At 54.4% G+C, this 12,794-nt stretch overlaps 1 protein-coding gene across 9 annotated transcripts in view; it reads right to left on the bottom strand.

Moving 5' to 3' along the window:
- IQANK1 (IQ motif and ankyrin repeat containing 1) overlaps window positions 1-12,794 on the bottom strand; it is a 56,500-nt gene that overhangs the window by 1,814 nt on the left and 41,892 nt on the right. For all 9 annotated transcript variants that reach the window (XM_079125910.1, XM_079125915.1, XM_079125911.1 and 6 more), the window contains one exon: window positions 67-206. In XM_079125910.1, the coding sequence (XP_078982036.1) occupies window positions 67-206 (140 nt within the window). The remainder of the gene's footprint in view (window positions 1-66; window positions 207-12,794) is intronic.

Here is a 12,794-nt window from a genome sequence, read left to right as displayed (position 1 = left end):
AGGGGGACGGGTCAGAGGCCTCCTCCCAGCACCCTGCAGGGACACCGCCCCCCTCCTCTGCCTCACCGTTGGGCCTCCGCCTCCTTGTGTCTCTCGTCCTCCTGGGCCCGGCGCTGCCGCTCGGCCTCCATGTTCTGGAGCATGGCCTCCGTGAGGCTCAGGTCCCACGTCCGCAGCACGCTAGCCACTGCGTCCAGTGAGGCCACCTAATGAGAGGGCATGTTGTTCCTGGAGCATGGAGGTGGTACCTAGCTAGGAGCCCGTGTGCGCTCTCGCTTCAGAGAAAAGGGCGGTGCAGTCCCAAAGCCTACCTTGCCAACAGCTGCTTCCTCGTGGGCCCCCAAACCTTGACCACCATGGTTTCAAGCCTGCCCAGGGTCCTCCGGGCTCCCTGCGGTGTGCACTGGGCCTGCAGCCCACCCCCACCTGCAGTCCTCTCCCTGCACAGCAGCCCAGCACCCCACCCTGCACACCAGCAAGTCGCCCTGTGCCCGGCTCTCCTGGTCTGCATGCTGATGCCCACAAGACACAGCAAGGAAAGGGACGGAGGCTGCAGAGCCCAGGTGGGTGCCACACTCCCTCCAGCAGCAGCCCCACCGCACTGCCTGAGATAGGAGGCATTGCAAGTTTGAGGCCAGCCTCAGCAACTTAGTGAGGTCCTAAGCAATTTAGTGAGACCCTGCCTCAAAATAAAAATGAAAAAGGGCTAGGGATGTGGCTCAGTGGTTAAGCACCCCTGGATTCAATCCCTGGTACCAAAAAAAAACAAAAGAAAGAAAGAAAGAAAGAAAGAAAGAAAGAGAGAGAGAGAGAGAGAGAGAGAGAGAGAGAGAGAAAGAAAAGAAAAGAAAAGAAAAGAAAAGAAAAGAAAAGAAAAGAAAAGAAAAGAAAAGAAAAGAAAAGAAAAGAAAGGCAGGAACAGATAAATGGATGAATGAACAGAGGTGGAAGGATGGCTGGAGGACTGTCGTCTGTGAATAAATTTTCCACTCCAGTCCTTACTTGTATTGGGGATTTTTTGGGGGGTGGGTTTTTAATTATTCTACTTGTTTATTGGCACTGGGGATTAACCTAGAGGTGTTCTACCATGAGCTGCATCCCAGCTCTTTTTAGCTTTTATTTTGAGACAGGATCTCACTAAGTTGCCCAGGCCACCCTCAAACTTGTAATCCTCCTGCCTCACTTTTCAGACTTGCTGGGATTACAGGCCTGTGCCACCACACCCAGCCTAGATCGGGGTCTTAAGAACTGCACCCTCAGAATACAGGTAACCCAGAATTAGGCCCTGAAAGGGGCTTTGGCTGGGACTTGGATTGACAGGGTGCCTCCAGGTCGCCAGCGTCGCAGGCGCACGTTCAAGCAGCACGAGAGCCTTGGTCAAGGAAGGCATTATCTTGTTGGGCTTCAAATTATTGCTACAGATAAAACATGGCACAATAAAAAGGTACAGGAACTAACAGGACAGTGTGAGTGGAATCCTGCGAGAGCTACAGGTGACAGAGTGATCCACAGGGAGCCAGATTGTGGAGTTACCAGCTACAGATGTGAAATAATATATTCATTATGTTCAGCGAAGTGGAGACCTGGAGTGAGACTTTTGGTGGAAGCAGAGAGGTGTGTGTGCATGTACGCGTATACACGTGTGTACGAGTGCATGTGTGTACACACGATCAAATGAAATTTCTGGAAATTAAAATAAACCAAATTAAGAACAAAGTGTACATATTTAACAACCAAATAGATGTAGCTCAAGAGAGAATTAGTGAACTGGGGGAAATGTCACAGGAAAATATCCAGAATAAACCAAGACAAAGCGATGGAAAAGGCAGAAAAGGGGACGTCCCAAGGCAGAGGTCGGCACGGGCACAAGCACCGTCCTCATCAGTGGTGCTCAGGGGGCGTCGAGCCCTGACAGGTCTGGCCAGTGAGCTGCGAAAACACTGACTTGCACGTCATCCTCCGCAGCTCTCCTCCCGGGGGCCTGAGCTGCAACACCCAGGACTGCAGGCCGCGCTCCCCAAGAGGAGGACGGGGTCCGGGCGCCCTCCCTGCACAACTGGGAAGTGAGGGTTGAGGACTGCTTGCTCCACAGCCTATCGAGGTGACCGTGACCACAGAGAGACCAGGGCGGCGATGGACAGCTGTGGACATGAGGAGGGACACACCAAGGGGGGTCACTGAGCTTCTCAACGCTTCTGAAGACAAGAGGTGGGAGACTGGCCTGCTCTGCGGAAGAGCAACCTGACCAGACACTGCATCTGACGCCTGGAGAAGAGAACGGTGCACGCAGCTGAGAAAAGACGGTGCTGTCATGCTGGGTGTGTGACTGAGAGGGAGGCACAGAGGACTGCCACCGCGCAGAAGTGTCAGAGAACTCGGTGTATATTCTCGAGGAGAGTCCCGCATTCTCAGAGGAGAGTCCCGCATTCTCAGAGGACAGTCCCGCATTCTCACAGGAGAGTCGCGCATTCTCAGAGGACAGTCCCGCATTCTCAGAGGAGAGTCCCGCATTCTCAGAGGACAGTCCAGCATTCACAGAGGAGAGTCCCGCATTCTCAGAGGACAGTCCCGCATTCTCAGAGGAGAGTCGCGCATTCACAGAGGACAGTCCCGCATTCTCAGAGGAGAGTCCCGCATTCTCAGAGGACAGTCCCGCATTCTCAGAGGAGAGTCGCGCATTCTCAGAGGACAGTCCAGCATTCACAGAGGAGAGTCCCGCATTCTCAGAGGAGAGTCCCGCATTCTCAGAGGAGAGTCCCGCATTCTCAGAGGACAGTCCCGCATTCTCAGAGGAGAGTCCCGCATTCTCAGAGGACAGTCCCGCATTCTCAGAGGAGAGTCGCGCATTCTCAGAGGAGAGTCCCGCATTCTCAGAGGACAGTCCAGCATTCACAGAGGAGAGTCCCGCATTCTCAGAGGACAGTCCCGCATTCTCAGAGGAGAGTCGCGCATTCACAGAGGAGAGTCCCGCATTCTCAGAGGAGAGTCCCGCATTCTCAGAGGACAGTCCCGCATTCTCAGAGGAGAGTCCCGCATTCTCAGAGGACAGTCCCGCATTCTCAGAGGAGAGTCCCGCATTCTCAGAGAACAGTCCCACATTCTCAGAGGACAGTCCCGCATTCTCAGAGGACAGCCCCGCAATCACAGACGACAGTCCCGCATTCTCAGAGGAGAGTCCCGCATTCTCAGAGGAGAGTCCCGCATTCTCAGAGGACAGTCCCGCATTCTCAGAGAACAGTCCCGCATTCTCAGAGAACAGTCCCACATTCACAGAGGAGAGTCCCGCATTCTCAGAGGAGAGTCCCGCATTCTCAGAGGACAGTCCCGCATTCTCAGAGGACAGTCCCACATTCACAAAGGAGAGTCCCGCATTCTCAGAGGACAGTCCCGCATTCTCAGAGGACAGTCCCACATTCACAGATGAGAGTCCCGCATTCTCAGAGGACAGTCCCACATTCTCAGAGGACAGTCCCGCATTCTCAGAGGACAGTCCCACATTCACAGAGGAGAGTCCCGCATTCTCAGAGGAGAGTCCCGCATTCTGAGAGGACAGTCCCACATTCACAGAGGAGAGTGCCGCATTCTCAAAGGAGAGTCCCGCATTCTGAGAGGACAGTCCCACATTCACAGATGAGAGTCCCGCATTCACAGAGGAGAGTCCCGCATTCTCAAAGGAGAGTCCCGCATTCTGAGAGGACAGTCCCACATTCACAGATGAGAGTCCCGCATTCTCAGAGGACAGTCCCGCATTCTCACAGGACAGTCCCACATTCTCAAAGGAGAGTCCCGCATTCTGAGAGGACAGTCCCGCATTCTCAGAGGACAGTCCCGCATTCTCAGAGGACAGTCCCACATTCACAGAGGAGAGTCCCCCATTCTGAGAGGACAGTCCCGCATTCTCAGAGGACAGTCCCACATTCTCAAAGGAGAGTCCCGCATTCTCAAAGGAGACTCCCGCATTCTGAGAGGACAGTCCGACATTCTGAGAGGACAGTCCCACAATCTCAGAGGAGAGTCCCGCATTCTCAGAGGAGAGTCCCGCATTCTCAGAGGAGAGTCCCGCATTCTCAGAGGAGAGACCCGCATTCTGAGAGGACAGTCCCGCATTCACAGAGGACAGTCCCGCATTCTCAGAGGACAGTCCCACATTCTCAGAGGACAGTCCCGCATTCTCAGAGGACAGTCCCGCATTCTCAGAGGACAGTCCCACATTCTCAAAGGAGAGTCCCGCATTCTCAAAGGAGAGTCCCGCATTCTGAAAGGACAGTCCCGCATTCTCAAAAGAGAGTCCCGCATTCTGAGAGGACAGTCCCGCATTCTCAGAGGAGAGTCCCGCATTCTCAGAGGAGAGTCCCGCATTCTCAGAGGACAGTCCCGCATTCTCAAAAGAGAGTCCCGCATTCTGAGAGGACAGTCCCACATTCACAGAGGAGAGTCCCGCATTCTCAAAGGAGAGTCCCGCATTCTGAGAGGACAGTCCCGCATTCACAGAGGACAGTCCCACATTCTCAGAGGAGAGTCCCGCATTCTCAAAGGAGAGTCCCGCATTCTGAGAGGACAGTCCCGCATTCTCAGAGGACAGTCCCGCATTCTCAGAGGACAGTCCCGCATTCTGAGAGGACAGTCCCGCATTCTCAGAGGAGAGTCCCGCATTCTCAGAGGAGAGTCCCGCATTCTCAGAGGACAGTCCCGCATTCTCAGAGGACAGTAACACATTCACAGAGGAGAGTACCGCATTCTCAGAGGAGAGTCCCGCATTCTGAGAGGACAGTCCCGCATTCTCAGAGGACAGTCCCGCATTCTCAGAGGACAGTCCCGCATTCTGAGAGGACAGTCCCCCATTCTCAGAGGAGAGTCCCGCATTCTCAGAGGAGAGTCCCGCATTCTCAGAGGACAGTCCCGCATTCTCAGAGGACAGTAACACATTCACAGAGGAGAGTACCGCATTCTCAGAGGAGAGTCCCGCATTCTGAGAGGACAGTCCCCCATTCTCAGAGGAGAGTCCCGCATTCTCAGAGGACAGTCCCGCATTCTCAGAGGACAGTAACACATTCACAGAGGAGAGTACCGCATTCTCAGAGGAGAGTCCCGCATTCTGAGAGGACAGTCCCCCATTCTCAGAGGAGAGTCCCGCATTCTCAGAGGACAGTCCCGCATTCTCAGAGGACAGTCCCACATTCTCAGAGGAGAGTCCCGCATTCTCAAAGGAGAGCCCCGCATTCTGAGAGGACAGTCCCGCATTCTCAAAAGAGAGTCCCGCAGTCTGAGAGGACAGTCCCACATTCACAGAGGAGAGTCCCGCATTCTCAAAGGAGAGTCCCGCATTCGGAGAGGACAGTCCCGCATTCACAGAGGACAGTCCCACATTCTCAGAGGAGAGTCCCGCATTCTCAGAGGAGAGTCCCGCATTCTGAGAGGACAGTCCCGCATTCTCAAAGGAGAGTCCCGCATTCTGGGAGGACACTCCCGCATTCACAGAGGAGAGTCCGGCATTCTTAAAGAACAGTCCCGCATTCTGAGAGGACAGTCCCGCATTCACAGAGGACAGTCCCGCATTCTCAGAGTAGAGTCCCGCATTCTCAAAGGAGAGTCCCGCACTCTGAGACGACAGTCCCGCATTCTCAGAGGAGAGTCCCGCATTCTCAGAGGAGAGTCCCGCATTCTCAGAGGACAGTCCCGCATTCTCAGAGGACAGTCCACATTCTCAAAGGAGAGTCCCGCATTCTCAAAGGAGAGTCCCGCATTCTGAGAGGACAGTCCCACATTCTGAGAGGAAAGTCCCACAATCTCAGAGGAGAGTCCCGCATTCTCAGAGGACAGTCCCGCATTCTCAGAGGACAGTCCCACATTCTCAAAGGAGAGTCCCGCATTCTCAAAGGACAGTCCCGCATTCTCAGAGGACAGTCCCGCATTCTCAGAGGAGAGTCCCGCATTCTCAAAGGAGAGTCCCGCATTCTGAGAGGACAGTCCCGCATTCACAGAGGACAGTCCCACATTCTCAGAGGACAGTCCCGCATTCTCAGAGGACAGTCCCGCATTCTCAGAGGACAGTCCCGCATTCTCAGAGGACAGTCCCACATTCTCAAAGGAGAGTCCCGCATTCTCAAAGGAGAGTCCCGCATTCTGAGAGGACAGTCCCGCATTCTCAGAGGAGAGTCCCGCATTCTCAGAGGAGAGTCCCGCATTCTCAAAGGAGAGCCCGTATTCTGAGAGGACAGTCCCGCATTCTCAGAGGAGAGTCCCGCATTCTCAGAGGAGAGTCCCGCATTCTGAGAGGACAGTCCCGCATTCTCAAAAGAGAGTCCCGCATTCTGAGAGGACAGTCCCACATTCACAGAGGAGAGTCCCGCATTCTCAAAGGAGAGTCCCGCATTCTGAGAGGACAGTCTCGCATTCTCAGAGGAGAGTCCCGCATTCTCAAAGGAGAGTCCCGCATTCTGAGAGGACAGTCCCGCATTCTGAGAGGACAGTCCCGCATTCTCAGAGGACAGTCCCGCATTCTGAGAGGACAGTCCCGCATTCTCAGAGGAGAGTCCCGCATTCTGAGAGGACAGTCCCCCATTCTCAGAGGAGAGTCCCGCATTCTCAGAGGACAGTCCCGCATTCTCAGAGGACAGTAACACATTCACAGAGGAGAGTACCGCATTCTCAGAGGAGAGTCCCGCATTCTGAGAGGACAGTCCCCCATTCTCAGAGGAGAGTCCCACATTCTCAGAGGAAAGTAACACATTCACAGAGGAGAGTACCGCATTCTCAGAGGAGAGTCCCGCATTCTCAGAGGACAGTCCCCCATTCTCAGAGGAGAGTCCCGCATTCTCAGAGGAGAGTCCCGCATTCTCAGAGGACAGTCCCGCATTCTCAGAGGACAGTAACACATTCGCAGAGGAGAGTACCGCATTCTCAATGGAGAGTCCCGCATTCTGAGAGGACAGTCCCCCATTCTCAGAGGAGAGTCCCGCATTCTCAGAGGAGAGTCCCGCATTCTCAGAGGACAGTCCCCCATTCTCAGAGGAGAGTCCCACATTCTCAGAGGACAGTCCCGCATTCTCAGAGGACAGTAACACATTCACAGAGGAGAGTACCGCATTCTCAGAGGAGAGTCCCGCATTCTAAGAGGACAGTCCCCCATTCTCAGAGGAGAGTCCCGCATTCTCAGAGGAGAGTCCCGCATTCTCAGAGGACAGTCCCGCATTCTCAGAGGACAGTCCCGCATTCTCAGAGGACAGTCCCGCATTCTCATAGGAGAGTCCCGCATTCTAAGAGGACAGTCCCGCATTCTCAGAGGAGAGTCCCGCATTCTCAAAGGAGAGTCCGCATTCTGAGAGGACAGTCCCGCATTCTCAAAAGAGAGTCCCGCATTCTGAGAGGACAGTCCTACATTCACAGAGGACAGTCCCACATTCACAGAGGAGAGTACCGCATTCTCAGAGGAGAGTCCCGCATTCTAAGAGGACAGTCCCCCATTCTCAGAGGAGAGTCCCGCATTCTCAGAGGAGAGTCCCGCATTCTCAGAGGACAGTCCCGCATTCTCAGAGGACAGTCCCGCATTCTCAGAGGACAGTCCCGCATTCTCATAGGAGAGTCCCGCATTCTAAGAGGACAGTCCCGCATTCTCAGAGGAGAGTCCCGCATTCTCAAAGGAGAGTCCCGCATTCTGAGAGGACAGTCCCGCATTCACAGAGGACAGTCCCACATTCTCAGAGGAGAGTCCCGCATTCTCAAAGGAGAGTCCCGCATTCTGAGAGGACAGTCCCGCATTCTCAGAGGACAGTCCCGCATTCTCAGAGGACAGTCCCGCATTCTGAGAGGACAGTCCCGCATTCTCAGAGGAGAGTCCCGCATTCTGAGAGGACAGTCCCCCATTCTCAGAGGAGAGTCCTGCATTCTCAGAGGAGAGTCCCGCATTCTCAGAGGACAGTCCCGCATTCTCAGAGGACAGTAACACATTCACAGAGGAGAGTACCGCATTCTCAGAGGAGAGTCCCGCATTCTGAGAGGACAGTCCCCCATTCTCAGAGGAGAGTCCCACATTCTCAGAGGACAGTCCCGCATTCTCAGAGGACAGTCCCGCATTCTCAGAGGACAGTAACACATTCACAGAGGAGAGTACCGCATTCTCAGAGGAGAGTCCCGCATTCTGAGAGGACAGTCCCCCATTCTCAGAGGAGAGTCCCGCATTCTCAGAGGACAGTCCCGCATTCTCAGAGGACAGTCCCGCATTCTCAGAGGACAGTAACACATTCACAGAGGAGAGTACCGCATTCTCAGAGGAGAGTCCCGCATTCTGAGAGGAGAGTCCCGCATTCACAGGGGACAGTCGCGCATTCTCAGAGGAGAGTCCCGCATTCTCAGAGGACAGTCCCACATTCTCAGAGGACAGTCCCACATTCTCAGAGGACAGTTGCGCATTCTCAGGGGAGAGTCCCACATTCTCAGAGGACAGTCCCACATTCTCAGAGGACAGTTGCGCATTCTCAGGGGAGAGTCCCACATTCACAGAGGACAGTTCCGCATTCTCAGAGGACAGTCCCGCATTCTCAGAGGAGAGTCCCGCATTCACAGGGGACAGTCGCGCATTCTCAGAGGAGAGTCCCCTATTCTCAGAGGAGAGTCCTGCATTCTCAGAGGACAGTCCCACATTCTCAGAGGACAGTCCCGCATTCTCAGAGGACAGTCCCGCATTCTGAGAGGACAGTCCCGCATTCTCAGAGGAGAGTCCCGCATTCTGAGAGGACAGTCCCCCATTCTCAGAGGAGAGTCCCGCATTCTCAGAGGAGAGTCCCGCATTCTCAGAGGACAGTCCCGCATTCTCAGAGGACAGTAACACATTCACAGAGGAGAGTACCGCATTCTCAGAGGAGAGTCCCGCATTCTGAGAGGACAGTCCCCCATTCTCAGAGGAGAGTCCCACATTCTCAGAGGAAAGTAACACATTCACAGAGGAGAGTACCGCATTCTCAGAGGAGAGTCCCGCATTCTCAGAGGACAGTCCCCCATTCTCAGAGGAGAGTCCCGCATTCTCAGAGGAGAGTCCCGCATTCTCAGAGGACAGTCCCGCATTCTCAGAGGACAGTAACACATTCACAGAGGAGAGTACCGCATTCTCAATGGAGAGTCCCGCATTCTGAGAGGACAGTCCCCCATTCACAGAGGAGAGTCCCGCATTGACAGTGGACAGTCCCGCATTCTCAGAGGACAGTCCCACATTCTCAGAGGAGAGTCGCGCATTCTCAGAGGACAGTCCCGCATTCTCAGAGGACACTCCCGCATTCAGAGAGGACAGTCCCACATTCTCAGAGGACAGTCCCACGTTCTCAGAGGACAGTCGGCATTCTCAGAGGACAGTCCCCCATTCTCAGATGACAGTCCAGCATTCACAGAGGAGAGTCTCGCATTGACAGTGGACAGTACCGCATTCTCAGAGGACAGTCCCAATTCTCAGAGGACAGTCCCGCATTCTCAGAGGACAGTCCCGCATTCTCAGAGGACACTCCGCATTCACAGAGGACAGTCCCACATTCTCAGAGGACAGTCCCGCATTCTCAGAGGACACTCCCGCATTCACAGAGGACAGTCCCACATTCTCAGAGGACAGTCCCACATTCTCAGAGGACAGTCGGCATTCTCAGAGGACAGTCCCCCATTCTCAGATGAGAGTCCAGCATTCACAGAGGAGAGTCCCGCATTGACAGTGGACAGTCCGCATTCTCAGAGGACAGTCCCACATTCTCAGAGGACAGTCCCACGTTCTCAGAGGACAGTCGGCATTCTCAGAGGACAGTCCCCCATTCTCAGATGAGAGTCCAGCATTCACAGAGGAGAGTCCCGCATTGACAGTGGACAGTCCCGCATTCTCAGAGGACAGTCCCACATTCTCAGAGGACAGTCCCGCATTCTCAGAGGACAGTTCCGCTTTCTCAGAGGACAGTCCCGCTTTCTCAGAGGACAGTCCCACATTCACAAAGGAGAGTCCCGCATTCTCAGAGGACAGTCCCACATTCTCAGAGGAGAGTCCCGCATTCACAGAGGACAGTCCCACATTCTCAGAGGACAGTCCCACGTTCTCAGAGGACAGTCGGCATTCTCAGAGGACAGTCCCCCATTCTCAGATGAGAGTCCAGCATTCACAGAGGAGAGTCCCGCATTGACAGTGGACACTCCCGCATTCACAGAGGAGAGTCCCACATTCTCAGAGGACAGTCCCACATTCTCAGAGGACAGTCCCACATTCTCAGAGGACAGTCCCACATTCTCAGAGGACAGTTCCGCATTCTCAGAGGAGAGTCCCGCATTCTCAGAGGACAGTCCCACATTCTCAGAGGACAGTCCCGCATTCTCAGAGGAGAGTCCCGCATTCTCAGAGGAGAGTCCCGCATTCTCAGAGAACAGTCCCACATTCTCAGAGGACAGTCCCACATTCTCAGAGGACAGTTCCGCATTCTCAGAGGAGAGTCCCGCATTCTCAGAGGACACTCCCGCATTCTCAGAGGAGAGTCCCGCATTCTCAGAGGAGAGTCCCGCATTCTCAGAGAATAGTCCCGCATTCTCAGAGGAGAGTCCCGCATTCTCAGAGGAGAGTCCCGCATTCTCAGAGAACAGTCCCACATTCTCAGAGGACAGTCCCGCATTCTCAGAGGACAGTCCCACATTCACAGAGGACAGTTCCGCATTCTCAGAGGAGAGTCCCGCATTCTCAGAGGACAGTCCCGCATTCTCAGAGGACAGTCCCGCATTCTCAGAGGACACTCCCGCATTCTCAGAAAACAGGCCCGCATTCTCAGAGGACAGTCCCGCATTTTCAGAAGACAGTCCCACATTCTGAGAGGACACTCCCGCATTCTCAGAGGACACTCTCGCATTCTCAGAGGACACTCCCGCATTCTCAGAGTCCCTTATTCTCAGAGGAGAGTCCCGCATTCACGAAGGACAGTCCCGCATTCTCAGAGCACAGTCCCGCATTCTCAGAAAACAGGCCCGCATTCTCAGAGGACAGTCCCGCATTTTCAGAAGACAGTCCCACATTCTCAGAGGACAGTCCCGCATTCTCAAAGGACAGTCCCGCATTCTCAGAGGACACTCCCGCATTCACAGAGGAGAGTCCCGCATTGACAGTGGACAGTCCCGCATTCTCAGAGGACAGTCCCACATTCTCAGAGGACAGTCCCGCATTCTCAGAGGACAGTCCCGCATTCTCAGAGGACACTCCCGCATTCACAGAGGACAGTCCCACATTCTCAGAGGACAGTCCCGCATTCTCAGAGGACACTCCCGCATTCAGAGAGGACAGTCCCACATTCTCAGAGGACAGTCCCACGTTCTCAGAGGACAGTCGGCATTCTCAGAGGACAGTCCCCCATTCTCAGATGAGAGTCCAGCATTCACAGAGGAGAGTCTCGCATTGACAGTGGACAGTACCGCATTCTCAGAGGACAGTCCCAATTCTCAGAGGACAGTTCCGCTTTCTCAGAGGACAGTCCCGCTTTCTCAGAGGACAGTCCCACATTCACAAAGGAGAGTCCCGCATTCTCAGAGGACAGTCCCACATTCTCAGAGGAGAGTCCCGCATTCACAGAGGACAGTCCCACATTCTCAGAGGACAGTCCCACGTTCTCAGAGGACAGTCGGCATTCTCAGAGGACAGTCCCCCATTCTCAGATGAGAGTCCAGCATTCACAGAGGAGAGTCCCGCATTGACAGTGGACACTCCCGCATTCACAGAGGAGAGTCCCACATTCTCAGAGGACAGTCCCACATTCTCAGAGGACAGTCCCACATTCTCAGAGGACAGTCCCACATTCTCAGAGGACAGTTCCGCATTCTCAGAGGAGAGTCCCGCATTCTCAGAGGACAGTCCCACATTCTCAGAGGACAGTCCCGCATTCTCAGAGGAGAGTCCCGCATTCTCAGAGGAGAGTCCCGCATTCTCAGAGAACAGTCCCACATTCTCAGAGGACAGTCCCACATTCTCAGAGGACAGTTCCGCATTCTCAGAGGAGAGTCCCGCATTCTCAGAGGACACTCCCGCATTCTCAGAGGAGAGTCCCGCATTCTCAGAGGAGAGTCCCGCATTCTCAGAGAATAGTCCCGCATTCTCAGAGGAGAGTCCCGCATTCTCAGAGGACAGTCCCGCATTCTCAGAGGACAGTCCCACATTCTCAGAGGACAGTCCCACATTCACAGAGGACAGTTCCGCATTCTCAGAGGAGAGTCCCGCATTCTCAGAGGACAGTCCCGCATTCTCAGAGGACAGTCCCGCATTCTCAGAGGACACTCCCGCATTCTCAGAAAACAGGCCCGCATTCTCAGAGGACAGTCCCACATTTTCAGAAGACAGTCCCACATTCTGAGAGGACACTCCCGCATTCTCAGAGGACACTCTCGCATTCTCAGAGGACACTCCCGCATTCTCAGAGTCCCTTATTCTCAGAGGAGAGTCCCGCATTCACGAAGGACAGTCCCGCATTCTCAGAGCACAGTCCCGCATTCTCAGAAAACAGGCCCGCATTCTCAGAGGACAGTCCCGCATTTTCAGAAGACAGTCCCACATTCTCAGAGGACAGTCCCGCATTCTCAAGGACAGTCCCGCATTCTCAGAGGACACTCCTGCATTCACAGAGGAGAGTCCCGCATTGACAGTGGACAGTCCCGCATTCTCAGAGGACAGTCCCACATTCTCAGAGGACAGTCCCGCATTCTCAGAGGACAGTCCCGCATTCTCAGAGGACACTCCCGCATTCACAGAGGACAGTCCCACATTCTCAGAGGACAGTCCCACGTTCTCAGAGGACAGTCGG

This window comes from Sciurus vulgaris (genome assembly GCF_902686455.1).
Source record: "Sciurus vulgaris genome assembly, chromosome: 1".
Classification (NCBI taxonomy): Eukaryota; Metazoa; Chordata; class Mammalia; order Rodentia; family Sciuridae; genus Sciurus; species Sciurus vulgaris.
This window is presented reverse-complemented; position numbering and strand designations above follow the sequence as displayed.